Here is a 27,517-nt window from a genome sequence, read left to right on the forward strand (position 1 = left end):
TAAAAGAGAAAGAACAAAGAACTTGCTGAAACTTTTTAAGATTATGTACATGTTTCTTTAATTTCAGAGAAAGGTCAAAAATCAACAACCTATACATTTCCATATAACAAATGCATAACCAAATTTCAAATATCCTCTGTCTTTACATTGCTTTCCTTGGCATGAGTATTTTGGGAGGGGCCAGAGATCTTAATTCAGGTGCAGAACTAGGAAAAAGGGTGTTCATCTTGTGCATGAGGATATCGGACCTTGACGGAATCTCATTCAGAAGAAACTGTTGAACAATGGGTTTCTTAAACCACTCCATGACAGCATCTCCCGGTGCCCTCAGCACCACTTTGCTAACCTCGAATGGAGATTCCACTGAGTTCAATATCTGTGCAACCACTATCTTCAAAGTCGGTCCTGTGACCAATTTAATGCGTCTTGGGATGACACCATAATATAACATTCGTTTTCTGAACCTATGGAGAGTATGCACAACTGCTATCAGAGCAGCTCCAACTGATAAGTTCCTGACGTCCAGGGACCAAGCAATTTGCTGATCAAATACTATTGCCTTTGGGAAAAGCTTATTCTCGTAGGCAACTTTCCAACCATACCGAGCTCAATTTATCTGCCCCATAAGAACAAGGTAGTTGAGAAGTACATTAACAAGGTACGTAGCAGGTCCCTCTTTCAACTCATAATCAATACCTTGGAAAAATTCCCTCACAAAAGATAACACTGGTTGTTTCCTCTGTTCTGGGCCCGTGAAGAGTCCACACATAAAAGCATGTGCCTTGTGTCTAGTGGCACCAAGTATTGACATCAAATGCCTCGCATGCTCTTCTTCACCCCTCTAACTGAATTGGAGTGGAAGCGTCTCCAATGGTTTTATCGCTGCAACGCCACTGAGATCAGGGCTAGAGTACTTTTCGTATGTGACCTTCAAACTTCCCACTCTTGCGGCTTTGTGAAATCTTAAGACCATCTCTGCACAGTCAATGCAACAATCAAACATCGATCATTAAAATTTATTCTGAAGCAAGCACTAGATAAGGAAACAAAGTTATTTACTTGTCTTTAAAGCAGTACCTGATTTGGGATACTTTGTAACGAGCGGGGTCCAAGCCAGAGTAATCTGCAGGGTGCACCTTGCGACAGATAGGGCTGCTGCGCACAGCAACGAGGGCTTGAAGCTTAACGCTTCATATTCAACCAAGCACAACTCGATAAGGTAGAACCAAGTGTTCAAGCTGCAAAACAGTCCGCAAAGTTACAGACTGTTACCAACTTTGCTGTTATCTAATCCATATCGAGAACTAATATCCACCAAACTCTAGCACGTCAATCTCTTTCTTTCTTAGTAATGGTGTTAATCATTAATCAAAATTTATGTCTGTCAGCTTTAGAAACTACTGAATACCTTTGCTTCTGACTGAGCAGCCTTGAGAAATCTTAATATGAAGACATATGGAGTAGGTGCATTAAGACCAAACTTCAGCTTTTTCAGAAAGGCTTTCTCCTGAAAAGCAAAGACGGTGTTTATTTTAGGACAAGCGAAAAGGGAACTATAGAATGCAGCATTATTCATCTCATAAGATATGCACCAGGACATTTCCAGATTCTAAAACAGATACACTGAATTAATCCGAGTCTAAGAAAAGCACATACCATTCCAAGCACATGTACTCTGGTGTATGTCTCAACTAAGATGCTAATTAAATTTTTGACCTGTAATTTTTCTTGTTGTAGATAATTAGAAAGAAAATCACGAAAAATGCATATGAGTTGAGATACTGATATTTACCCTTGGATGCCAAAAGTCGTATTTTGATGCCAACAAGAGTGCAGTGAGACCAACTAACTGCATGTCATCCTTCTTAATTGTGACTTGGGAAAGATATTGATCGAGCAATGTCACCATGAGATAAAGAGTTTCTTGCATTAACTCGAATTTGTAGTGTACCTGTTCCGGATGAACAAATCAAGGGGATAGCCAGCTATTAAACATCATGAAATGTAAAATTGAACAAAGCAAGACAAAAAGGAATACAAAAACATCATAGTTCATCAAAAGGTTAAATCGGTGCTTCAATTAACCAGTTGACCAATATGCCTCGCATATGAGGAGTAATGTCTGCCTGAATCGACATGAAATTTTCTGGAGGTGGATTCTGTGCCTGCAATTAAAGACAATTTAACAAAGCCAACAAGTCAGAATTAGAACCACATTAAACCTACTATCTTACCAGACTAAGATGAAAATAGTGGTATAGAGACATCATAACCATTACCTCAGAAACCCAGTAATACTGATAGATCTCATCAACATAATCGGAAACTTCCAGTTGATTGCAATCGTCATCAATACTTGGCAGCTCTTCTGCCTTCAAAGCTTCAACACGGTCCTCTAGTAACTGCAAATAGGGCCAAGTGTGAATGTAGTTCACGAGTAAGGAATAAAGGCATCAATAGAACATGGTAAGCCCCAACCTTTGATCCAGTCATCAATAGAGATGTGTAAGATCTCCTCCTATTTGATTTTCTCCTGGAAATGATAGTTGAAGCACTCTGGCTGCAGTTGGATTCAGATGGGAGCTCTCCCTGAGTGGCTTCATGCTTAACGTTCTCAGGAAGAGAAGAAGTAGCCACTTTTTTCAGTATTGGATGAAGTTGCAGTAGCAGAAACTAATTTGTTTGGACCTGATGCACCCTTGGATTTCAAAGTCCTTTGCGACTCACGAGCCTTCAGTGTGGACAAAGTTGGCTGGATCGTAATAAAATTAAAGGGAAGATAAATAGAACGTACATCTATTTCATATCATATAGATCTAACATGCCAAGAAACAAAGTCAGGATGATGCAGTAATCTCGTAGTAATGTAAGGCAATCACTCAGGCGAAGTACTCAACTGAATGCACTGCCATAAAGCTTCAAGTTAATGCCAAAATGGCTGCCATGTTAAGCAATAACACAAGTCAACAAATTTCAGGACCAAATGACCTTAAAAAAACTGACAGATTGTTGAAGTACTGAAAGTAAAATATGGCGACACAAATGAAATTGTTTTACTGTCTGAAGTAGACAAACTTGAGCAACTACATTTCAGAACTGGTCAAACAAAACGACAAATTAATTCTTTTTCATCATTTGAGGAGGAGGAGGGGCATCAGTTCTATATCTGATTAGACTTACCCTGACAGAATTTCTTGGCAATACATGGACATTTGAATTATGCTGACCCCTGCAATCTCAAATCACATGCAAACTATTAATAGATAGAAATCTCAACCGTGTTTAATTAAGACATAAAAGCTTAAACGATCATTCAACATACGAGACATTCAATGAATTAGAAAGTTAATGAATGTAGTAATTCAAACTATGGTAGTAAAGAAGAATAAAATGAATACAGAAGCCCATCAATAGTAAAAAACAATGTGACTAAACCTAAAACCACACTCCCCAATGCAGCCATTTGAAATCTATATGCTGTAACTTTCAAGACTAAAAATTGTATTCGCATGTAGCATTATAATATCAATTCTTAGATACCAGGGGACAAGAAAAATGATAAATTTTCCTTTTCCAGGACAATATTAGAAAGATCTAAAAATAACTGGGAGGGGCCACAAGATTCATAAAATTGGGGGTGAACTGCAGAATACAAGTTCTTTGTTGTACTCCCTTATAGTTTTACTTTTGCATCTGCTGTTATTTGCTTTGAGTTCTGAAATTGACATATTAGTCATGCCTGAAGTGAGAACAAACAATCCTATCCATAAAATGCAAGAAAGATGCTTCCATTCCATTCATTCAGAAGCAAAATGAGGTTTAAAGGAATATGCACCAGTATCAGCAAAACCTTTTAACTGGCTTTAAGCAGGATAGAAAACTAGTAGTATGGATCACTGTCACTCACATAATCACAAAGATATCACTCACTCGATTCCTCAACAGATGGCTCCTCGTGGTATCGTTAACTCTAGGTACTGCTTTCTTGCCAACCGTAGCCTTAACTGTATTCCAAAATGCCATTTGGTCAGACATCATGTGCCACACACTTGTCAAATCTTAAATATTCACGGCATCTAACCATACTACCCTCTTTTTCCTTCAGAATTTCTACCAGCATTTTCCTACAAGCAGGAAAGCAAAAAATATAAATGTCCAACTTGAAATCCTACTCCTGTTAAACTGAACCAAAGAACATTAATCTAATGCATGACATCAACCTTCGGAATACTTGCTTCCTCCGGGTTGACCTTTAGCACCGGCAATGATTTCCTTTAAAATGGAGAGAGGAAATAGAAAATACATCAATAACAGATACAGATTTTATTCACAGGAAATAAACAAACATGTCTGCAGATACGATACCTTATCAGCTTAAGTGAAGTATTTGAAGTCCTCCTGAAAAAAAAGTTATAAGTTTAATCAAGAGTCTTTATCTGTTTAGTTTCATAAGCATATGAGCCAAATTAGAATATTTCAAAGTCACAACAAACAAATTGCGGCACAATTTCTAATTTCTAGCTTCTTATAAAAAGGGAAAACAAAGGTGGCTCAGACCTGCCATCTGTAACAATAGATTCACGGTTTAGACCCATAGCTTTGGTCCTTTGATTCTCTGAAGGTTCCTTCAAGTCTTTAATAGCTACAGTTTATCCATAATAAAAAAAATTTCAAATGGTACAATTGAATCTGGGAAACTATACCAGCATTTCTGAAGTATTAAAGCTTTCCCGCCCTTTTCCCTGATTGAAGTAACACAAAAATCAATTCTTACAATTGGAAGAACAACAATATATGAAATGATTGGCGTTGATACTCGCTAAGCTTGTCAAGAAAAACAAAACCCTGTCTTTGCGTTGTCAAACATACAACGGAACAGTGGAAAACAAAAACATAGTTGACCTTCAAAAAGCAAAACATGGACAGGAAGAAAACATTTAAGTTTTGCAACTTTTGTCCAGTTTGGGGGTAGAACTATATATGAAAACTAACTTGAAGTACCCTGCTTAAAGGCTGTAAGTAATTATGAGATCTTTGAACCACTCATATGAGGGCTCTTTTGTTCATTTTCAGATTACAGAGAGATATCTACTGAAGTCAGTAGAACAACATACTGCGCAATCATGTAAATAAGAGAGTTACAGGGAAAATTCATGCTAGGATTTAACATTCTTACCAGGAAGGATATCCTTGATGATAAATTCACAGTCTTAACGCCTGTACCCACTGAAACCCTACAAAAATACAAAAGAATACAATACTACATTAAAGCAAAAGCAAAAGCAAAGGATCTCGAACCTACTCACACCTTTGCTAACATCTACAGTTATATCAAAATATCAAAAGAATATTGAATTCACAAGCACGTATAGGTATCATAATATCAAAACGCATACCGCTGCAAAGATTTAATCCTCTCACCTTTACCGCTCCTGCATTTAAGATGGCCCAAATTTAGAACTTCTTAGCTCAAAATCCAAAAATGAAGGAACTATATGAGCAAATGAAAAGGTACCAACTTTCCTTTAGAGGCATCACCCCCAACAATCCTAGAAGAGTTGCTTTTGACATTGCTGACATCGGCCAATGCTCTTCTTCCAACATTTGCATTTGCTAAGATAAGGACAACAAAAACTTGAAAACGGAACAGATTCAATATGTGTAACTCAACTTTGCATAACAAGTACAGTCTGGTTGAACCGTACCTGCGGAACTACCAAGTATGCCTTTTTGCTTCTCCATACTTTTCAAACCAGCCTTGATAACAAAACAATTTATAGATAGCAGTAAATATATAATTAAACAAAAACTCCTTATCACAAGAAACAACACTCCATCCCAATCCACCTCAAAACAAGCAGCGGAATAAGAAGGTCGTTAGTTACCTTTAAAGCAGCTGTATTCTCCACAGCCGATACTTTGTTAACTGTTGCATAACTCCTGAAATTAAAAGCAGCACACAGATATAATTCCCCCTTACAATCTAGGTAATTGCCAAAAACTTGCAGGAAGTGGGCAGATACGGATAATATCAATTACTTTTTGGCCTCTACTTAGCTACATCATTGTACAAGGCTCCCATTCTATTTGAATTGTTAGCATTGTTACATACAAATAAAAATCGGAAGATTTAAATTGTGGAACGAAGGCTTAGTTGATCTCAGTTCTACAACAACTTAGACATTGATTAAAACCACAACATTCAATAATGGAAAAGAAATTGCACAAATTTAAAACTACAATTACATGATCCCGGCATCAGCTTTGGCAGTGTCACTTTCTGTATAAACCTTAAAACTTGGGACACCAACTGTTTAAAATATCGAAAAAGAAGGTCAGAAGTAAATAAATCACCACCACAAGAACTTAAAACCAGCAGAAGAACCAATAATTGCGGTTCCACACCACGTGAGCATGTTGCGTTTTCTTCTCCCACCCGAATTTTGGCTGAAAAATTAAGAAAAACCAAGCAGGGTTTCGCAGATGTCAGAACTGATTTCAACCAATAGAAAACCAAAGAAAGAAATCAAAGAAAGTTATCCGGGAATCGAACACCTTTATGGATTTTTCCGACCTTAGCGGCCAACATTTTGCTTCTCTCTCCAAGTGTCATAGTGCTCTGCCGATGATCCAATTTCTAGAGAAACCGAGAGAATTTCAATCAGTTGAAGATAAAATTCACGAGAAAGCAACTTCCACAAAAGAAACCCATAATTGTACGAACAGTAATTCAAATTTCAAAACGCAGCCCTAACTGAATTGATTTTTCGAATAAATTCGATTTTTCAAGAATTACATGGAAACGATAGTATGTCGATAGGTTTGTAGGAGGAAGCGTACCTTAAACGACGTCATTTTGGAGACATCTCTTGCTCTTCTCGGATTCTGATCTTCGGAGATGGAGAGGAATGACAACAGCCGACCGTTGCAGAGGTCTGAGTCGTCATGTTAAATCGGCGGCCTTTATTTTCGTTTTTTGAATAACCACGATTTTACGTTACTACCCCCTTTCCTCATTTTTTTGGTCAACGATACCCTCTTCTTTCTTCAGCGTGTGTGTGTGTCTATATATATATATATATATATTATAATGCGAATGATGAGTACAAACTAGAATTTTAAATTAATTCCAAGTTAATACATAATTGTTTGTGGGAACATTTATTGAAAGGTAGAATTTTTTTTATTCAATACATAAGTTGCAAGTCCCATAAACCAAATACAAAGGAAACCACAAATATACATAGTACTATCAAACATAAAAAAACATTCTTTGGAAACGAGCCACTTTCAATGCAATTGCTAGTGCTACCTTGTCTTTGATGTTGTCGAAGAATTGAAAATATGCATACCTCCATGATGTCTTTAAGATCAATGTGCCGCAAACCCCCCAAAAGCCTACAATAAAGCCAAGTACCATGCTGACATAGAACCACAACTCATCATTTCCACCTTCATTCATGTCTTTTGTATCCGTAGATGGGAAAGTGTCATCTCCAAGGCACTTAGTTGAGAGAGGAACGCCGCATAGCGATGGATTTTCCATATAAATGGACAAATCATTAAGCGTTTGAAGCTGGTTTCCTGAAGGAATTCTTCCAGACAAGTTGTTGTAAGACAAGTTTAAGTGGGATAGAGAGGTTAAAGATGACAAGCTTTGAGGAATCTGTCCTGAAAGGTGGTTGTGAGAGAGATCAAGTGTTTCGAGCCAATGCAAGTTTCCGATTTTGGAAGGGATATTTCCAGTCAATTGATTCCTAGACAAGTTCAAGGTACCCAATAGAATGAGGCTACTTATTTCTTCAGGGATTTCACCTTGTAAAGTATTTGATGAAAGATCAATGCTCTTTACAAGATATAAAGTATTATTGTACACAAGTTCCATTCCTTTTAGTGTCAGTGTGGTTTGCTCCTTAAAATAAGTATTATCTGTTGTAGAATCATTGGCCAGCGAAGCCAATTTACCAAAACACTTGGGAATAGTACCTGAAATGTTGTTGTGACTAAGGTCAAGGATATGAAGTTGTCGAAGATTGCACACTTGCTGGAATATATGTCCACTAAAATAATTGGATCGTAATCGTATCATATACAACATGGATACATTTAATCCTCCTATCCATTGTGGTATTTTGCCAAATAATTTGTTGTCTCCAAGATCAATACTCGTCAACCAAGAACAATTTTGCAGGGAATTTGGAATTTCACCGTCAAAATTGTTGTTGTTGAGCTTTAATACTTCCAGTGAACTTAATACCCCCAATGATGTAGGAATATTACCCGAGAGATTGTTTTGACTAACATCTAGAAACCTCATCTTGCTCCCCACACTCCATGCAAGATGGAATTCTCCATGAAATTGATTGCTCCTTAGAGACAAGACTTCCAACTGCTTCATGTTAGAAACAAAGGGAGGAATGGTGCCATTCAAATGATTCTCAGAAAGAGATAATTCTCGCAATTGCTGCATGTTACAGATAGAGCGAGGAATATTGCCATTCAAATGATTCTTAGAAAGATACAAAGAATCCAAATTGGGCATCATCTGATCAATATTTGAGGGAATTGGCCCGGAAAATGAATTGCTTTCAAGAGAAAAGAAAGAGACTTTAGTGGCCGACCAAAATGGGAGTGGGCCATCCAACTGATTATGACTCAAATCAATCAACTCCAAATTTGGAGATTTCAAATGGGATGGAAGGTTTCCATGGAATTGGTTGTCAGACAAGTCTAGTCTGTTGAGTTGGGAAGATATCTTCAATAGCCATTCCTCTGGTATGAAATCCGAGATTCCATTACCAGTAAGATCGATGTCCCTCAGTTCAGTTTGAGATTGAAGCCATACCCCAAATCCAAGACCTATCTGACAGTTTATGATATTAATTAAGTGGAGCTTGAATGGAGGAGCCCAATCATAAGCCACATGGAAAATGAGGGACGTGGATCCGTCTATGTCTCCTACGCTAAAATGTTGTAACCGGGTAAGATTTATGAAATGGGCTTCCGTTAGATTGCCCTCCCAAGGATTATAAGACATATCGAGGGAAACTAGCTGAGAGAGTTGTCCCAGACTTTGTGGAATGAAGCCGTTCATCATATTATGAGAGAGGTCCAATGTTTTCAAGGATGACAAGTTTCCAATGGAATCTGGAATGGAGCCGCTTATCATATTATATGAGAGGTCCAAAGTTTTCAAGGATGACAAGTTTCCAATGGAATCTGGAATTGAGCCCCCCAAAGCGTTTCCACAAAGGTTGAGATTCTGCAAACTTTTAAACATTCCTAAGGAGACCGGCAATTGGCTTCTCAGCTCACAAAGAGCCAAATCTAGTGACTCTAATGCAATATTTGAACAATTTGAGAAACTTCTCCAAAACTCTTCAACCCCCCCATTAAATTTGTTTTCAAAAAGACTTAAGACCTTTAGCTTGCACAAATTTCCAAGGACTTTAGGAATTTGGCCTTTTAAGAATGTTCTAGATAAATCAAGGTGTTCAAGAGATTTGAAGTTTGCAAATTCACTTGGGAAAGGACCACCGAAATCATTCAAGGATAGATCAAGTGTTATGAGGCTGGTAAGATTAGAAAGTGATGTCAAGTTAATGCTCTGCAGGGAGAGTGAAATGCTTACAATTTGGCAATCAGATAAGTGCAACTCTGCTAACGAAGGAAGCATATTAACAGCATACGCCCAATTGACTCCTGTGGTGCTAAGATTCACCATTCCAAGATTAAGGTATTTTAGAGAAGAGAGGCGAGACAGCCAATTCAAATTTCTGGAAGATGAGAGTTGATTCCTCCCAAAGAATGGATCCCCCCCAAGGTCAAGAAAATGGAGGCTTGACAGGTTACCAAGAGAAGGGGGAATCTCTCCTCCAAATGACGCAGAGGAGAGATTGAGATATTGTAAACTTTTAAGCTCCCCGAAGAACTTAGGAACTTGAATGTGATGAAAATCATTAAAGCTTAGGTCCAGGTAATTTAAATGTTTCAAGCTCAACAGAGAAGCATTTATCTTACCTCCCAATTGAGCCTTTTCATAAGCCGACAGGTCCGAGTATTCATCAGAGTTGGAATATAGCTCTCGATATCGATTCCGGAGGTCCATCTTCACGACATGACCGGTGAGGTTGTTGCATGAAATCCCTTCCCATCGACAGCAATCGTGACCCACCCAAGAGGAAAGCCTGCTAGAACGATCAACAAGATGTTGTTTAAAGATGAGAAGCGCCAGTCTTTCTTCGTCGATGCATGAATTTGTTTCCACACTGCTTGAAAGTTCACCATCGGCTAAACAGAAACAGAGTTTAGTAGTAGTCTGCATGTAGGAAGACGCCAAAAGAAAAGGAAGGAAATAGTGAGCAATACTGAGGTGATAGTGGTTGTCCATTATTACACACAATTTTCTTTGCTATGCTTTGGTGGTGATGATGTTTAGCTACTAAATTCCAGAATTTATAGGAATAGATTATCGATGTAGGTCGGGGAGTTGCAACGAAAGTTGGAGAAAAGAAAAAAGGGTAACTGAAATGAATGGATTGTGTTCACAACCCCTTTTACAAGTTTGCAAGTCCATTGTCGACACAGTTGGTACCTGGTTGTGATGGGTTCAAGAAATCCATCATGCAGCGGAGACTTTGAATTATGGGTCTTCGGCGTCCATTATGGGTTGTAGAAATTCACAACCTATCATCTTATTTACTCTTCTTTTCTTGTGGTATTAAATTACGAAAACGGATTTAGATATGTTTTATATTTTGTTCGAACGAAAATGGATATAGATGTGTCGGGTTGAACTGTTGAATTAGTGGCCAAGTGGCCAAAAGCATATAATAAAAAAATGATGGACATAATGATGTGGGAACATCATTATGAGGAGACAAATGATTATGTTTCCTTTTGCTTTGGCTTTTTCAAAGGTAGAAAATTCAGCTTTTGTCCCCCACTTGTTGCCTTTTTGGAAATGAGAGAAACAGAAGCAGAGTTGTAAAAGGTGCAGAAAATAGAGAGCATTTTCTGAAGGTAGTTGTAGAGTGCACCAGAAAAACTGAGAAGAAAAAATAGAAGTGCAGCAGCCCCTCTTTGAAGAGAAGAAGAAAGTGCTCCTCTCTTTGGTTAGTAATCATCCACCAAGGTAGTTGTTGTTGTAATAGCTTTGAGTTTTGTATAGAGAACAAATTAATCACTATATTTCTTTCTCTATTTGTTTCTTTAGTGTGTGAGAGCTATTGGTTGTATTGGGGTTTTTGGGTTGTGAGCTTGCCAACACTTTGTAAACTCCCATTTGGTTGATAGTGGATTATTGGGTGAGCTCCTACTGCTCCGATGACGTACTCCAGTTACACTGACTGTTGAGGAACCTCGTTAAAATCTTGGTGTTCTTTTATATTTTATTCTTGCATTCCATTTGATATATTTCTTGTGGGTTAGCTTGAGTTGGTTCCAACGGGTTTGGTGCTATCCTAGCACAACAATTGGTATCAGAGCACAAGTTGCTCTTGGGTACTATCTAGTTGCCAAAGATGTCAAACGGGCAAGATGAGAATCCTTTTGGAAGTAGTTCGGGGTTTGCAAGAACTACGGTGCAAAATGTAAAGTTCGAAGTGGAAAAGTTTGATGGCACAAACAACTTCGGGATGTGGCATTGTGAGGTCAAAGATGTGTTGGCTCAACAAGATCTACTTGCCGCTCTAGGAGAGAAGTCGGAAGCTATGTCGAAACCGGAATGGGAGAAATTAAATTACAAAAACGGATTTAGATATGTTTTATATTTTGTTCGAACAAAAATGGATATAGATGTGTCGGGTTGAACAAGTTTGCAAATCCATCGCCTACCCCACCCTTGTTGGTACTCTCGACTTGGATATGATTGTCGTGTTGTTATTTTCTACATAAAGGAAATATTATTTACACTCCAAAAATCTTCATTGCCACACTAGTCGCTTTCTTACTTGTTTTTCACTAATGGGAAATACAGAGATTTTTCTATGCAAGTTTCCGAATTCTTATGAAGTTGTGTAGGACCAAATGAAAAAGCATGCATGATGGAGATTGCTAGCCGCAGAAGTCTGGGCACAGGAATTAGTCTTTGGTGGAAAATCCATATGCCGCGGGGACTTTGAATAGTGAGTCTTCTCCGGCGTCTGTTAGAGAGTAGAAAAATATCATAATTGACGACAACAAAATCCAGACAACAACAAAGACTGGATTATAGCAACGAGAGGTAAAGAGACATAATTCCGATGTTTGTTTCAATAACGCAGTGCAAGAACATTTGTATTGAGAAATATTTTGAAATGTCATATGAACTCTTACACATTTTTCAATTTGTCATACAAACTAAAATTTTAAGCAATTTTTCGTATCAACTTTCCGAAATTGTTAATTTGTAATCTCATGCTAATTCCATTAAGTTTTCCATCCAATATAAGTCGTGTACCTCATTTCAATTTGTCTTCTCATTCTAACTCCGTTCAATTTGTCATATAACTAATATTGTACACTATCATATTTCATTTAGTTGATTTTAGTTCTAAAATAACTTAGACATTGATTAAAACCATAACATTCGATAATCGAAACAAAATTGCACAAATTTAAAACTACAATTACCTGATCCCGGCATCAGCTTTGGCAGTGTCACTTTCTGTATAAACCTTAAAACATGAGACACCAACTGTTTAAAATATCGGTCAGAAGTTAATAAATCACCTCCACAAGAACTTAAAACCAGCAGAAGAACCAAGAATTGCGGTTCCACACCCGCTTCTCTCCTATGCCGAATTTTGGCTGAAAAATTAAGAAAAACCAAGCAGGGTTTCGCAGATGTCAGAACTGATTTCATCTAAAAGAAAAACCAAAGAAAGAAATCAAAGAAAGTTATCCGGGAATCGAACACCTTTATGGATTTTTCCGACCTTAGCAGCCAACATTTTGCTTCTCTCTCCAAGTGTCATAGTGCTCTGCCGATGATCCAATTTCTAGAAAACCCGAGAGAATTTCAATCAGTTGAAGATAAAATTCACGAGAAAGCAACTTCCACAAAAGAAACCCATAATTGTACGAACAGTAATTCAAATTTCAAAATGCAGCCCTAACTGAATTGATTTTTCGAATAAATTCGATTTTTCAAGAATTACATGGAAACGATAGTTTGTCGATAGATTTGTAGGAGGAAGCATACCTTAAACGACGTCATTTTGGAGACATCTCTTGCTCTTCTCGGATTCTGATCTTCGGAGATGGAGAGGAATGACAACAGCCGACCGGTGCAGAGATCTGAGTCGTCATGTTAAATCGGCGGCCTTTATCTTCGTTTTTTGAATAACCACGATTTTACGTTACTACCCCCTTTCCTCATTTTTTTGGTCAACGATACCCTCTGCTTTCTTCGGCGTGTGTGTCTATATATATATATATATATAAAAGTAAACTGTCATTTAACCTCCTGAACTATCACGTGAGTGTCAATTTCCCCCATGAACTATTTTTTCAGCCAATTGACCCCCTAAATTATGTTAAAGTGGCAAATTCACCCCCTACTGTTAAATATCTTTAACTCCATCTAATTTTCTGTTAGAAAATGTCATGTGCTGGGCACATGACCACCTTTTTACATTTTCTGTTTAAATCTTTACAAAGAAAACATATAAAACAAATATTAAAAAAAAACATACAAACCCTAAACTTGTTTTATATGTTTTTTTTTAATATTTGTTTTATATGTTTTCTTTGTAAAGATTTAGACATAAAATGTAAAAAGGTGATCATGTGCCAAGCACATGACACTATCTAACAGAAAATTAGATGGAATTAAAGATATTTAACGGTAGGGGGTGAATTGGCCACTTTAACATAGTTTAGGGGGTCAATTGGCTGAAAAAATAGTTCAGGGGGGAAATTGACACTCACGTGATAGTTTAGGGGGTTAAATGACAGTTTACTCACATATATATATATATATATATATATATATATTATCATGCGAATGATGAGTACAAACTAGAATTTTAAATTAATTCCAAGTTAATACATAATTGTTTGTGGGAACATTTATTGAAAAGTAGAATTTTTTTTTATTCAATACATAAGTTGCAAGTCCCATAAACCAAATACAAAGGAAACCACAAATATACATAGTACTATCAAACATTAGAAAACATTCTTTGGAAACAAGCCACCTTCAATGCAATTGCTAGTGCTACCTTGTATTTGATGTTGTCGAAGAATTGAAAATATGCGTACCTCCATGATGTCTTTAAGACCAACGTGCCGCAAACCCCCCAAAAGCCTGCAATAAAGCCAAGTACCACGCTGACATAGAACCACAACTCATCATTTCCACCTTCATTCATGTCTTTTGTATCCTTGGATGGGAAAGTGTCATCTCCAGGGCACTTAGTTGAGAGATGAACGCCGCATAACGATGGATTTTCCATATAAATGGACAAATCATTAAGCGTTTGAAGCTGGTTTCCTGAAGGAATTCTTCCAGACAAGTTGTTGTAAGACAAGTTGAAGTGGGATAGAGAGGTTAAAGATGACAAGCCTTGAGGAATCTGTCCTGAAAGGTGGTTGTGTGAGAGATCAAGTGTTTTGAGCCAATGCAAGTTTCCGATCTTGGAAGGGATCTTTCCAGTTAATTGATTCCTAGACAAGTTCAAGGTACCCAATAGAATGAGGCTACTTATTTCTTCAGGGATTTCACCTTGTAAAGTATTTGATGAAAGATCAATCCTCTTTACAAGATTTAGAGTTTTATTGTACATAAGTTGCCTTCCTTTTAGTGTCAATGTGGCTTGCTCATCAAAATAAGTAGTATATGTTGTAGAATAATTGACCAACGAAGCCAAATTACCCAAACACTTGGGAATAGTACCTGAAATGCTGTTGTGACTAAGGTCGAGGATATGAAGTTTTCGAAGATTGCACAGTTGTTGGGATATATGTCCACTAAAATAGTTGGATCGTAATCGTATCATATACAACATGGATACATTTAATCCTTCTATCCATTGTAGTATTTTGCCAAATAACTTGTTGTCTCCAAGATCAATACTCCTCAACCAAGAACAATTTTGCAAGGAATTTGGAATTTCACCATCAAAATTGTTGTTGTTGAGCTTTAACACTTCCAGTGAACTTAATACCCCCAATGATGTGGGAATATTACCCGAGAGATTGTTTTGACTAACATCTAGAAACGTCATCTTGCTCCCCACACTCCATGCAAGACGGAATTCTCCATGAAATTGATTGCTCCTTAGAGACAAGATTAGCAACTGCTTCATGTTAAAAACAGAGGGAGGAATAGTGTCATTCAAATGATTCTCAAAAAGATACAATTCTTGCAAATTGGGCATCATCTGGTCAATATTGGTGGGAATTGGCCCGGAAAATGAATTGCTTTCAAGAGAAAAGATAGAGACCTTAGTGGCCGACCAAAATGGAAGTGGGCCCTCCAACTGATTATGACTCAAATCAATCCGCTCCAATTTTGGAGATTTCAAATTGGATGGAAGGTTTCCACGAAATTGGTTGTAAGACAAGTCTAGTTGGATGAGTTGGGAAGATATCTTCAACAACCATTCCTCTGGTAAGGAATCCGAGATTCCATTACCCCGAAGATTGATGTCCCTCAGTTGAGTTTGAGATTGAAGCCATACCCCAAAACTAGGACCTATCTGACAATTTATTATATTAATTGTGTGGAGCTTGAATGGAGGAGCCCAATCATAAGCCACGTGGAAAATGAGGGACGTGGGTCCATCTGTGTCTCCTACACTAAAATCTTGTAACCGGATAAGATTTATGAAATGGGCTTCCATTAGATCGCCCTCCCAAGGATTAGAAGACAGATCGAGGGAAACTAGCTGAGAGAGTTGTCCCAGACTTTGTGGAATGGAATCGTTCATCATATTATGAGAGAGATCCAAAGTTTTCAAGGATGACAAGTTTCCAATGGAATCTGGAATGGAGCCGTTCATCATATTATCAGAGAGGTCTAAAGTTTTCAAGGATGACAAGTTTCCAATGGAATCTGGAATTGAGCCCCACAAATTATTAGAACCAAGGTTGAGATTTTGCAAACTTTTAAACATTCCTAAGGAGACCGGCAGTTGGCTTCCCAGCTGACAACCAATCAAATCTAGTGACTCTAATGCAATATTTGAACAATTTGAGAAACTTCTCCAAAACTCTTCAATCCCCCCATTAAGTTCGTTTCCAGAAAGACTTAAGACCTTTAGCTTGCACAAATTTCCAATGCCTATAGGAATTTGGCCTTTTAAGAATGTTCTACATAAATCAAGGTGTTCAAGAGATTTGAAGTTTGCAAATTCACTTGGGAAAGGATCACCGAAATCATTCAAGGATAGATCAAGTGTTATGAGGCTGGTAAGATTAAAAAGTGATGTCAAGTTAATGCTCTGCAGTGAGAGTGAAATGCTTTCAATTTGGCAATCAGATAAGTGTAACTCTGCTAATGAAGGAAGCATATTAACAGCATACGCCCAATTGACTCCTGTGGTGCTAATTCAAGTTTTTGGAAGTTAAGAGGTAAGTCGACCTGAGGTCAAGAAAACTCAGGCTTGACAGGTTACCAAGAGAAGGGGGAATCTCTCCTCCAAATGACGCAAAGGAGAGATTGAGATATTGCAAACCTTTAAGCTCCCCGAAGAACATATGAACTTGAATGCTATAAAAATCATTATTGCTTAGGTCCAGGTAATTTAAATGTTTCAAGCTCAACAAAGAAGCATTTATCTTACCTCCCAATTGAGACTTTTCATAAGCCGACAGGTCCAACTCTACTTCAGAATAGGAATGTAGATCTAGATATCGATTCCGGAGGTCCATCTTCACGACATGACCGGTGAGGTTGTTGCATGAAATCCCTTCCCATCGACAGCAATCGTGACCCACCCAAGAGGAAAGCCTGCCAGAAGGATCAACAAGATGTCGTTTAAAGATGAGAAGCGCTCGTCTTTCTTCGTCGATGCACGAATTTGTTTCCACACTGCTTGAAAGTTCACCACTGGCCAAACAAACCGTGGCGGAGCCACATGGAGACTAGGGTAGACCATGGCCCATCCTGGAAATAAATTTATATCGACTATGTAGTAATTTTTGCAATAATGTCCATGTGGTGTGTTGGTATGTCAGGTATTAAAGTTTTCATTAGGTCCTGGGGTCGACGCCTGTTGACGGAAAGCTACTTTTTGGTATTTTTTTTACCAATTACCATATATAACTACCTTTCTGCTAACATTCTGATTTCTTTTAAACCAATTATGTTTTTGTTAGTTCATATAAAACAAGGTATATATATTCGGGAGGAAGAGTGAATGATATTAAAAAAAAGTATCGTAATAATAGCTTATTTTTTTGTTAGTTCATATAAAACAAGGTATATATATTCGAGAGGAAGATTCAATAATATTAAAAGAAAAATATCGTAGTAATAGTTTGAGCTAGTTATAACGTTATTATCAATGTTGCGTTAGATGTCAACACATGTTCTATTTACTATGACATCTCTCAATACTATTTTTTTCATAAATATTTTAAAGCTCCATCACTCTTGTTTGATTCAAATTTTCCATGATATTACTATTTTTTTTTTCTAGTTTCTTTCATTAGTTTAAAGGCCCCTCCTGGCATGAATTTCTGGCTCTACCACTGGAAACAGAAACAGAGTTTAGTAGTAGTCTGCATGTAGGAAGACGCCAAAAGAAAAAGAAGGAAATAGTGAGCAACACTGAGGTGATAGTGGCTGTCAATTTTCACACACAATTTTCTTTGCTATGCTTTGGTGATGGTGATGTTTAGCTACTAAATTTCAGAATTTATAGGAATAGATTATCGATGTAGATCGGGGAGTTGCAACGAAAGTCGTGTGATGGTTAAAAGAAAAAAGGGCGGGTCTTCACAACCCCTTTTACAAGTTGGCAAGTCCATTTTTGACACAGCTGGGACCTGGTTTTGATGCGGAGACTTTGAATTAAGGGTCTTCAGCTGGGACCTCTTCTTTTCTTGTGGAGACTTTGAATTAAGGGTCTTCAGCGGAGACTTTGAATAGTTAGTCTTGACACTCCAATTAGTCTTTGGTGGAAAATCCTTGTGCAGCGGAGACTATGAATAGTTAGTCTCCTCCAGCGTCAGTTAGAGAGCAGAAAATATATCATAATTGACAACAACAAAATCCAGACAAGAAAAAAACAAACTAACAAACAAAACAAAACATATGAAGTGTGCTTGTGTGCGAAAATCATTTATGACCTAGCAAGTAGTTACAATTAGTAAAAAAAAGTATTATGCCTCTAGTATTACGATGATACCCCTCCATACTTGTAAAGAAAGTCACATGTTTGAATTCCAAGACAACTACACTTGATCTATTGTGTGGCTTCTACCCAATTTCTCTTTTTGTACAAATAAAAATGTTAAGTCTTCTCTACCGTCGATTAGGGAGCAGAAAATATATAGGAATAGATTATCGAGCAACACTGAGGTGATAGTGGCTGTCCATTTTCACACACAATTTTCTTTGCTATGCTTTGGTGATGGTGATGTTTAGCTACTAAATTTCAAAATTTATAGGAATAGATTATCGATGTAGATCGGGGAGTTGCAACGAAAGTCGTGTGATGGTTAAAAGAAAAAAGGGCGGGTCTTCACAACCCCTTTTACAAGTTGGCAAGTTCATTTTCGACACAGCTGGGACCTGGTTCTGATGCGGAGACTTTGAATAAAGGGTCTTCAGCGGAGACTTTGAATAGTTAGTCTTGACACTCCAATTAATCTTTGGTGGAAAATCCTTGTGCAGCGGAGACTATGAATAGTTAGTCTCCTCCAGCGTCGGTTAGAGAGTAGAAAATATATCATAATTGACAACAACAAAATCCAGACAAGAAAAAAACAAACTAACATACAAAACAAAACATATGAAGTGTGCTTGTGTGCGAAAATCATTTATGACCTAGCAAGTAGTTACAATTAGTAAAAAAAAGTATTATGCCTCTAGTATTACGATGATACCCCTCCATACTCGTAAAGAAAGTCACATGTTTGAATTCCAAGATAACTACACTTGATCTATTGTGTGGCTTCTGCCCAATTTCTCTTTTTGTATAAATAAAAATGTTATGGCATTTGATCCAAACTCGTAGTTCGTCCTTCCCTATCCTTTTCTCCCTACGAAAATGAGATGCAGACGTAATCGTTGCATACAACGGGTTTAAGCTAAATTTTTCTCTTCCGAAGCCCTAACCACAGCATGTAGCACGTTTGGTCGTGGAACACCACCGTGCAATGCCCTGGCCACTTCAGACACAGCAGGTCATGAACATATTCATGTAAACTTGTTAAAAAAGAAAGCACAAAAAACCTCTTTGACGCCAATTCGATATCAAATTAAAAAAAAAAAACACATCGAATCCTTTCTTTCAAATTAACAATATCCAACAGCAAGCTAAATCTTTCCAATCAAAATTAAAAATTTCTGTCGAGCCATCAAAATTGTTATCCAGCCACAGCAACATGCGAAAACTGCGATTACGAGCCACCCACGCAACCAACTTAGTCTCAATCTATAGCAGCATTGCCAATTTGCAGAAGATACTGAGCTATAGTAAGTTAATTACAACTATAGCAGCATTGCCAATGAAATTGTTTTTTTCATTGTATCCTGTGCAGTCTTTGTTTTCCAGCGAAAAAGCACAATTGTGTATGTGAATTCAATGCAAGTAACCCATAAACTCATCTTCACAAATTGAGTACAACCTTTTTGGAATCTTAGGAAATTAGAAAGACATCATACATCTATCACAAGATGTGCCCGGTTTAGCATGTAAGAATTCACAGGTTGTACTGCAGAACACATTAAAACCCACTTTAAATGAAAAATATAACTCAATGATGATTCGGTCAATACCACACATGCACGTCATGGTTGTCCTGCTTTTCTATGATATATATGTATGTAATTTTGTTCAGACTTTAATGAGGAATTGAATGGTTGGAAAGAGACACTTTACTATGCGTAACATGACTATTCACCATATAGTTTGAATTTACTTCAGAGTTCAGAATAATATATTTGTTAACTTTATTCAGAAATTAAAGAGGAATCGAATGTGCATGTTGCAAGAAGACTTTAGTTCTTATATGAAGTTAGACTACTCTTTTCCATTTAGCAGATGACATTAAACTTTGAATCCATGCATTTTGTTCATTTCCATTTATTTGTTATTTTTCAGGAAACTGAGGAGATGATTTGCAGATGTTCTTGGAGTGGAAATTTTTTGGCAGACAATTGCTGGTAATATACTTGTAGGCAGCTTCTGTGCCTTCACCAACAATCTCTGTGCTATTGTGGATGAAATGAGGAAATCATTGATTGACAGCTATGTCTAAACAATCTCTGTGCTAGTAAAACTCATGGACACTACCTGTTTTCTTTCTTGTCAAAGTTTTTAAATAGTATTAACTCTGGTTTTACCAAGTTGTATGGTTAACCTGTGCAATCTGGTGTTGAAATTGGGCGATTTACTTTGGAGAATATGTTGTGTGACTAGTATGTTGTCGTCGTTTTGTTTATGACAAATGTGTTTTGTTCGTCGTTTCTTCTTGTGTCTGATGTTCCACGACCGTGCTAATCATGTTCCAGTTCCTCCTTTTCAAATTTTTCCCTGCTGCCAGAAGTTGGATTCTGGTTGCTTTAATGCTTTGAGTTGGATTCTGGTTGCTTTAATGCCAGAAGTTAATTAGTTTCCTCGCAGTATTGGGAAGCACACTAGAACCGTCACAAAACTCCTCTAGTTCTTCTTCTGTTTTCGGTACAAAGAAAGGATCCTCTGGAAGTGCTTCCCAGTGACTAAGCACAAGAAGAGCACTTGCAGCATCAGCAGTCCATCTTCTAATCTCATCTGCAAAACCAACGCTTTCAGAAACAGGCACATATGCATGCACAGTGAACAATGGGGAGCCTTCCTGCATTTCCTCCTTTAAAACTCTAGCCCGCCTTCGCCCAAGCACAGCATACATAGAACCCAAATTCTCAGTTTACATGTTCAACTCACAGAAGTACATGGCTTCCACAAGCCGAGGCTTCTTTTGAAGCACGGCTTCTCTACAAGTATCTTTGATGGTTGTCATTACCCGTCCTCTGAAGATACCACATTGCTCAGGTTGGTGGTGGAAGGCTTCCCCTTCATCAGACTGAGCAGTCAACGGTTCAATTTTAGACTCAATAATAAATGCTAAACCCCGCATAGGTTCATCACATAAAGGTCCAGCTGCTGTCGCCACTTGAAACCCAGATACAACACTGCTTTCAAGGCTCTCTGCCTCAACTGACAATGCTTGAGCTACTGCTGAAGATGTATCAGCAGCTATATTGCCACTGCCAGAAGCATCCACAAATCCTAATTTTTGAGATACGTGAGAGGAGCCACAGATGAGGACAGAGCCGTCTGAACCCTTTCCATTGAGGTCTGGAGTAAGGAGGATATAGGACCTACTTGCGAAGGGCCAAGTGCCCATATCCTTTTAAGTAGTTTTTGCCACTTTGATTCTCTGAAGAGGCCTTCAAGTCTTTAATAGCTACAGTTTATCCATAAACATAATAAAAAAATTTCAAACTGTACAATTGAATCTAGGAAACTATACGAGCACTTCTGATGTATTAAAGTTACCTCTCTTTGAAGTCTGTAACTTAGAAATAGCTTGGCTGGGGCTTTCCCACCCTTTTCCCTGATTAAAGTAACACAAAAATCAATACTTACAATTGGAAGAACAGCAATATATGAAATGATTGGTGCTGATACTTGCTAAGCTTGTCAATAAAAAACATAACCCTGTCTTTGCATTGTCAAACATACAACGGAACACTGGAAAGCAAAAACTTAGTTGACCTTCAAAAAGCAAAACATAAACAGAACAGTGGAAAACAAAAACTTAGTTGACCTTTAAAAAGCAAAACATGGATGGGAAGAAAACTTTTTAAGTTTTGCAATTGTTGTCCACATTGGGGGTAGAACTATATGAAAACTAACTTGAAGTACCCTGCTTAAAGGTTGTAAGCAACTATGAGATTTTTGAACCACTCATATGAGGGTTCTTTTGTTCTTTTTCAGATTACAGAGAGAAATATCTACTGAAGTCAGAAGAACAACATACTACACAATCTTGTAATAAGAGATTTACAAGGAAAAAGCATGCTAGGATTTAACATTCTTACGAGGAAGGCTATCCTTGATGATATATTCACAGTCTTAATGCCTGTACCCACTGAAACTCCACAAAGATACAAAAGAACAATACTACGTTAAAGCAAAAGCAAAGGATCTCGAACCTACTCACATCTTTGCTAACATCTACAGTTATATCCATCTGCGTGCATATATGCCAAAAGAATATTGAATTCACAAACACATATAGGTATCATGATATCAAAATGCATACCGCTGCAAAGATTGAATTCTCTCACTTTTACCGTTCCTGCATTGAAGATAACCCAAATTTGGAACTTCTTAGCTCAAAATCCAAAACGAAGGAACTATATGAGCAAATGAAAAGGTACCAACATTTTTTTTTTGAGGCATCACCTCCTACAATCCGAGAAGAGTTGCCTTTGACATTGCTGACGTTAGCCAATGCTCTTCTTCCAACATTTGCATTTGCTAAGATAAGGACAACAAAATTTTGAAAAAGGAACTGATTCAAGATGTGTAACTCAACTTTGCATAACAAGTACAGTTTGGTTGAACCTTACTTGCCAAACTACCAAGTATGCATTTTTGCTTCTCCATACTTTTCAAACCAGCCTTGATAACAAAACAATTTACAGATAGAAAGCAGTAAAAATATAATTTAAAAAAAAAAATAAAAAAAAATAAAAAAAAAAAATTCCTTATCACAAGAAATAACACCCCACCCCAATCCCCCTTAAAACAAGCAGTCGAATAAGGATGCCGTTGGTTACCTTTAAAGCAGCATATTCTCCAGAACCAATACCTTGTTAACTGTTGAATAACTCCTGAAATTAAAAGTGGCACACAGATATAATTCCCCCGTACAATCTAGGTAATTGCCAAGAACTTGCAGGAAGTGGGCAGATACAGCTAATAACTAATACTTTTTGGCCTCTACTTAGCTACATCATTTTACAAGGCTCCCATTCTATTAGAATTGTTAGCACAGTTTGCATACAAATAAAAATCCCAAGATTTAAATCTGGAATGAAGGCTTAGTTGATCTCAGTTCTACAACAACTTAGACATTGATTAAAACCATAACATTCGATAATCGAAAAATGAAAATGCACAATTTAAAACTACAATTACCTGATCCCGGCATCAGTTTTGGCAGTGTCACTTTCTGTATAAACCTTCAAACTTGGGACACCAACTGTTTAAAATATCAAAAAGAATGTCAGAAGTAAATAAATCACCACCACAAGAACTTAAAACCAGCAGAAGAACCAATAATTGCGGTTCCACACCCTGTGAGCATGTCGAGTTTTCTTTTTCCACCCGATTCTGTCCTAAGCCGAATTTTGGCTGAAAAATTAAGAAAAATCAAGCAGGGTTTCGCAGATGTCAGAACTGATTTCATCCAAAAGAAAAACCAGAGAAAAAAAAATCAAAGAAAGTTATCAGGGAATGAAAATATTAGGGATTTTTCCGACCTTAGCAGCCAACAATTTGCTTCTCTCTTGAAGTGTCATAGTCATAGAGCTCTGCCGATGATCCAATTTCTAGAAAAACCGAGAGAATTTCAATCAATTCAAAATAAAACTCACGAGAAAGCAACTACCACAAAAGAAACCTATAATTGAACGAACAGTAATTCAAATTTCAAAACGAATCCCTAATTGAATTGATTTTTCGAATAAATTCGATTTTTCGAGAAATAGATGGAAACGATAGATTGTTGGATAGATTCGTAGAAGGAAGCGTACCTTAAACGACGTCATTTTGGAGATATCTCTTGCCCTTCTCGGATTCTGATCTTCGGAGATGGAGAGGAATGAGAAGAGTCCACCGTTGCAGAGGTCTGGGTCGTCTTGTTAAATCGGCGGTCTTTATTTTCGTTTTTTGAAATGAACACGATTTTACGTTACTACCCTTTTTCTCAGAGAGAGTGTGTTACCATGCAATTGATAATTACAAACTAGAATTTTTAATTAATTCCAAGTTAATACAAAATTGTTTGTGGGAACATTTATTGAAGCATAGAATTTTATTTATTCAATACATAAGTTACACGTACCATAAACCAAATAGAAAGGATTCCATAATTATACATGGTACTATCAAACATCAAAAAACAGTCTTTGGAAACGAGTCACTTTTAATGCAATTGCTAGTGCTACCTTGTCCTTGATATTGTCGAAGAATTGAAAATATGCATACCTCCATGATGTCTTTAAGATCAACGTGCCGCAAACCCCCCAAAAGCCTACAATAAAGCCAAGTACCACACTGACATAGAACCACAACTCATCATTTCCACCTTCATTCATGTCTTTTGTATCCTTAGATGGGAAAGTGTCATCTCCAGGGCACTTAGTTGAGAGAGGAACGCCGCATAGCGATGGATTTTCCATATAAATGGACGACTCATTGAGTGTTTGAAGCTGGTTTCCCCAGGGAATTCTTCCAGACAAGTTGTTGTAAGACAAGTTCAAGTGGTTTAAAAAAGTTAAAGATGACAAGCTTTGAGGAATTTGTCCTGAAAGGTGGTTGTGCGAGAGATCAAGTGTTTCGAGCAAATGCAAGTTTCCGATCTTGGAAGGGATCTTTCCAGTCAATTGATTCCTGGACAAGTTCAAGGTACCCAATTGAATGAGGCTACTTATTTCTTCAGGGATTTCACCTTGTAAATTATTTGATGAAAGATCAATGCTTGTTACAAGATCTAGAGTCGTGTTGTACACAAGTTCCCTTCCTTTTAGTGTCAGTGTGGTTTGCTCATCAAAATAATAAGGAGTAAAAGATGGTGCATATGAATCATTGACCAACGAAGCCAAATTACCCAAACACTTGGGAATAGTACCTGAAATGTTGTTGTGACTAAGGTCGAGAATATGAAGTTGTTGAAGATTGCACAGTTGCTGGGATATATGTCCACTAAAATAGTTGGACCGTAATCGTAGCCTCAACAACATGGATACATTTAATCCTCCTATCCACTGTGGTATTTTGCCAAATAACTTGTTGTCTCCAAGATCGATATTCCTCAACTGAGAACAATTTTGCAGGGAATTAGGAATTTCACCGTTAAAATCGTTGTTGTTGAGCTTTAATACTTCCAGTGAACTTAATAGGCCCAATGAGGTGGGAATATTACCCGAGAGATTGTTTTGACTAACATCTAGAAACATCATCTTGCTCCCCACACTCCATTCAAGACGGAATTCTCCATGAAATTGATTGCTCCTTAGAGACAAGAGTAGCAACTGCTTCATGTTGGAAACAGAGGGAGGAATGGTGCCATTCAAATGATTCTCAAAAAGAGACAATTCTTGCAATTGCTGCATGTTACAGATAGAGCGAGGAATATTGCCATTCAAATGATTCTCAGAAAGATACAAAGATTGCAAATTGGGCATCATCTGATCAATATTTGAGGCAATTGGCCCGGAAAATGAATTGCGTTCAACAGAAAAGAAAATGACCTTAGTGGCCGACCAAAGTGGGAGTGGGCCCTCCAATTGATTATGACTCAAATCAATCCACTGCAATTTTGGAGATTTCAAATTGGATGGAAGGTTTCCACATAATTGGTTGTCAGACAAGTCTAGACTGTTGAGTTGGGAAGATATCTTCAATAGCCATTCCTCTGGTATGAAATCCGAGATTCCATTACCACTAAGATTGATGTCCCTCAGTTCAGTTTGAGATTGAAGCCATACCCCAAAACCAAGACCTATCTGACAGTTTATGATCCTAATTGTGTGGAGCTTGAATGGAGGAATCCAATCATAAGCCACGTCGAAAATGAGGGACGTGCGTCGGTGGATGCTTCCTACACTAAAATATTGTAACCGGGTAAGATTTATGAAATGGTCTTCAGTTAGATTGCCCTCCCAGGAATTATAAGACAGATCGAGGGAAACTAGCTGAGAGAGTTGTCCCAGACTTTGTGGAATGGAGCAGTTCATCATAAAATTTTCAGAGAGGTCCAATGATTCTAAGGATGACAAGTTTCCAATGGAATCTGGAATGGACCCGTTCATATTATTTCTAACGAGGTCCAATGTTTTCAAAGATGACAAGTTTCCAATGGAATATGGAATTGAGCCCCAGAAATGGTTGAAATTAAGGTTGAGATTCTGCAAACTTTTAAATATTCCTAAGGAGACCGGCAATTGGCTTTCCAGCTCACAAGAAGACAAATCTAGTGACTCTAATGCAATATTTGAACAATTTGAGAAACTTCTCCAAAACTCTTCAATCCCCCCATTAAATTCGCTTCTAGAAAGACTTAAGACCTTTAGCTTGCACAAATTTCCAATGACTTTAGGAATTTGGCCTTTTAAGCTTGTATTAGATAAATCAAGGTGTTCCAGAGATTTGAAGTTTGCAAATTCACTTGGGAAAGGATCACCGAAATCATTCGAGGATAGATCCAGTGTTATGAGGCTGGTAAGATTAGAAAGTGATGTCAAGTTAATGCTCTGCAATGAGAGTGAAATGCTTTCAATTTGACAAGCAGATAAGTGTAACTCGGCTAATGAAGGAAGCATATTAACAGCATACGCCCAATTGACTCCTGTGGTGCTAAGATCCACCCATCCGAGGTCAAGGTATTTTAGAGAAGAGAGGCGAGAAAGCCAATTCAAATTTCTGGAAGTTAAGTCATTCAAATTGAGGTCAAGAAAACTCAGGCTTGACAGGTTACCAAGAGAAGGGGGAATCTCTCCTCCAAATGACGCAAGGGACTTAGGAACTTGAATGCGATGAAAATCATTATTGCTTAGGTCCAGGTAATTTAAATGTTTCAAGCTCAACAGAGAAGCATTTATCTTACCTCCCAAGCTAAACTTTTCATACATGTCCCACTCTTCATACGGATTCCGGAGGTCCATCTTCACGACATGACCGGTGAGGCTGTTGCATGAAATCCCTTCCCATCGACAGCAATCGTGACCGACCCAAGAGGAAAGCCTGCCAGAAAGATCAACAAGATGTCGTTTAAAGATGAGAAGCACTCGTCTTTCTTCGTCGATGCACGAATTTGTTTCCACGCTGCTTGAAAGTTCACCACTGGCCAAACAGAAACAGAGTTTAGTAGTAGTCTGCATGTAGGAAGACGCCAAAAGAAAAAGAAGGAAATAGTGAGCAACACTGAGGTGATAGTGGCTCTCCATTATTACACACAACTTTCTTTGCTATGCTTTGGTGATGATGATGTTTAGCTACTAAATTCCAGAATTTATAGGAATAGATTTTCGATTTAGGTCGAGAAGTTGAAACGAAAGTCGTCCGATGGAGAAAAGAAAAAAGGGCGG

General features: G+C 37.7%; 3 protein-coding genes and 1 pseudogene across 5 annotated transcripts; all 4 read right to left on the reverse strand.

Moving 5' to 3' along the window:
- On the reverse strand, positions 1-18,544 carry LOC126622839 (uncharacterized; annotated as a pseudogene).
- On the reverse strand, positions 6,438-27,376 carry LOC126622840 (receptor-like protein EIX2). The gene is made up of 4 exons (XM_050291541.1): positions 24,417-27,376; positions 23,963-24,083; positions 6,575-6,637; positions 6,438-6,447 (listed from the first exon to the last, which is right to left on the reverse strand). The coding sequence occupies exons 1-2, from the start codon at positions 27,374-27,376 to the stop codon at positions 24,071-24,073; spliced, it is 2,973 nt and encodes a 990-aa protein (XP_050147498.1). The 3' UTR covers positions 6,438-6,447; positions 6,575-6,637; positions 23,963-24,070.
- LOC126624599 (receptor-like protein 48) lies at positions 7,071-10,440 on the reverse strand. Its single transcript, XM_050293674.1, has 2 exons — positions 10,021-10,440; positions 7,071-7,986 (listed from the first exon to the last, which is right to left on the reverse strand). The coding sequence occupies exons 1-2, from the start codon at positions 10,388-10,390 to the stop codon at positions 7,253-7,255; spliced, it is 1,104 nt and encodes a 367-aa protein (XP_050149631.1). The 5' UTR covers positions 10,391-10,440; the 3' UTR covers positions 7,071-7,252.
- LOC126624608 (uncharacterized) lies at positions 21,138-23,494 on the reverse strand. Of its 3 annotated transcripts, XM_050293691.1 has the most exons (8): positions 23,346-23,494; positions 22,985-23,038; positions 22,775-22,826; positions 22,608-22,682; positions 22,465-22,500; positions 22,241-22,290; positions 21,696-21,753; positions 21,138-21,603 (listed from the first exon to the last, which is right to left on the reverse strand). In XM_050293691.1, exons 3-8 carry the CDS (start codon positions 22,809-22,811, stop codon positions 21,518-21,520), a joined length of 342 nt encoding a protein of 113 aa, XP_050149648.1. In that variant the 5' UTR covers positions 22,812-22,826; positions 22,985-23,038; positions 23,346-23,494; the 3' UTR covers positions 21,138-21,517. The 3 variants fall into 3 exon arrangements, with proteins under 3 accessions (XP_050149648.1, XP_050149646.1, XP_050149647.1); XM_050293689.1 differs by having other exon boundaries at positions 22,775-23,038; XM_050293690.1 differs by lacking the exon at positions 22,775-22,826 and having other exon boundaries at positions 23,346-23,437.
- Positions 27,377-27,517: the final 141 nt, after the last annotated feature.

This window comes from Malus sylvestris, chromosome 5, assembly GCF_916048215.2.
Source record: "Malus sylvestris chromosome 5, drMalSylv7.2, whole genome shotgun sequence".
Classification (NCBI taxonomy): Eukaryota; Viridiplantae; Streptophyta; class Magnoliopsida; order Rosales; family Rosaceae; genus Malus; species Malus sylvestris.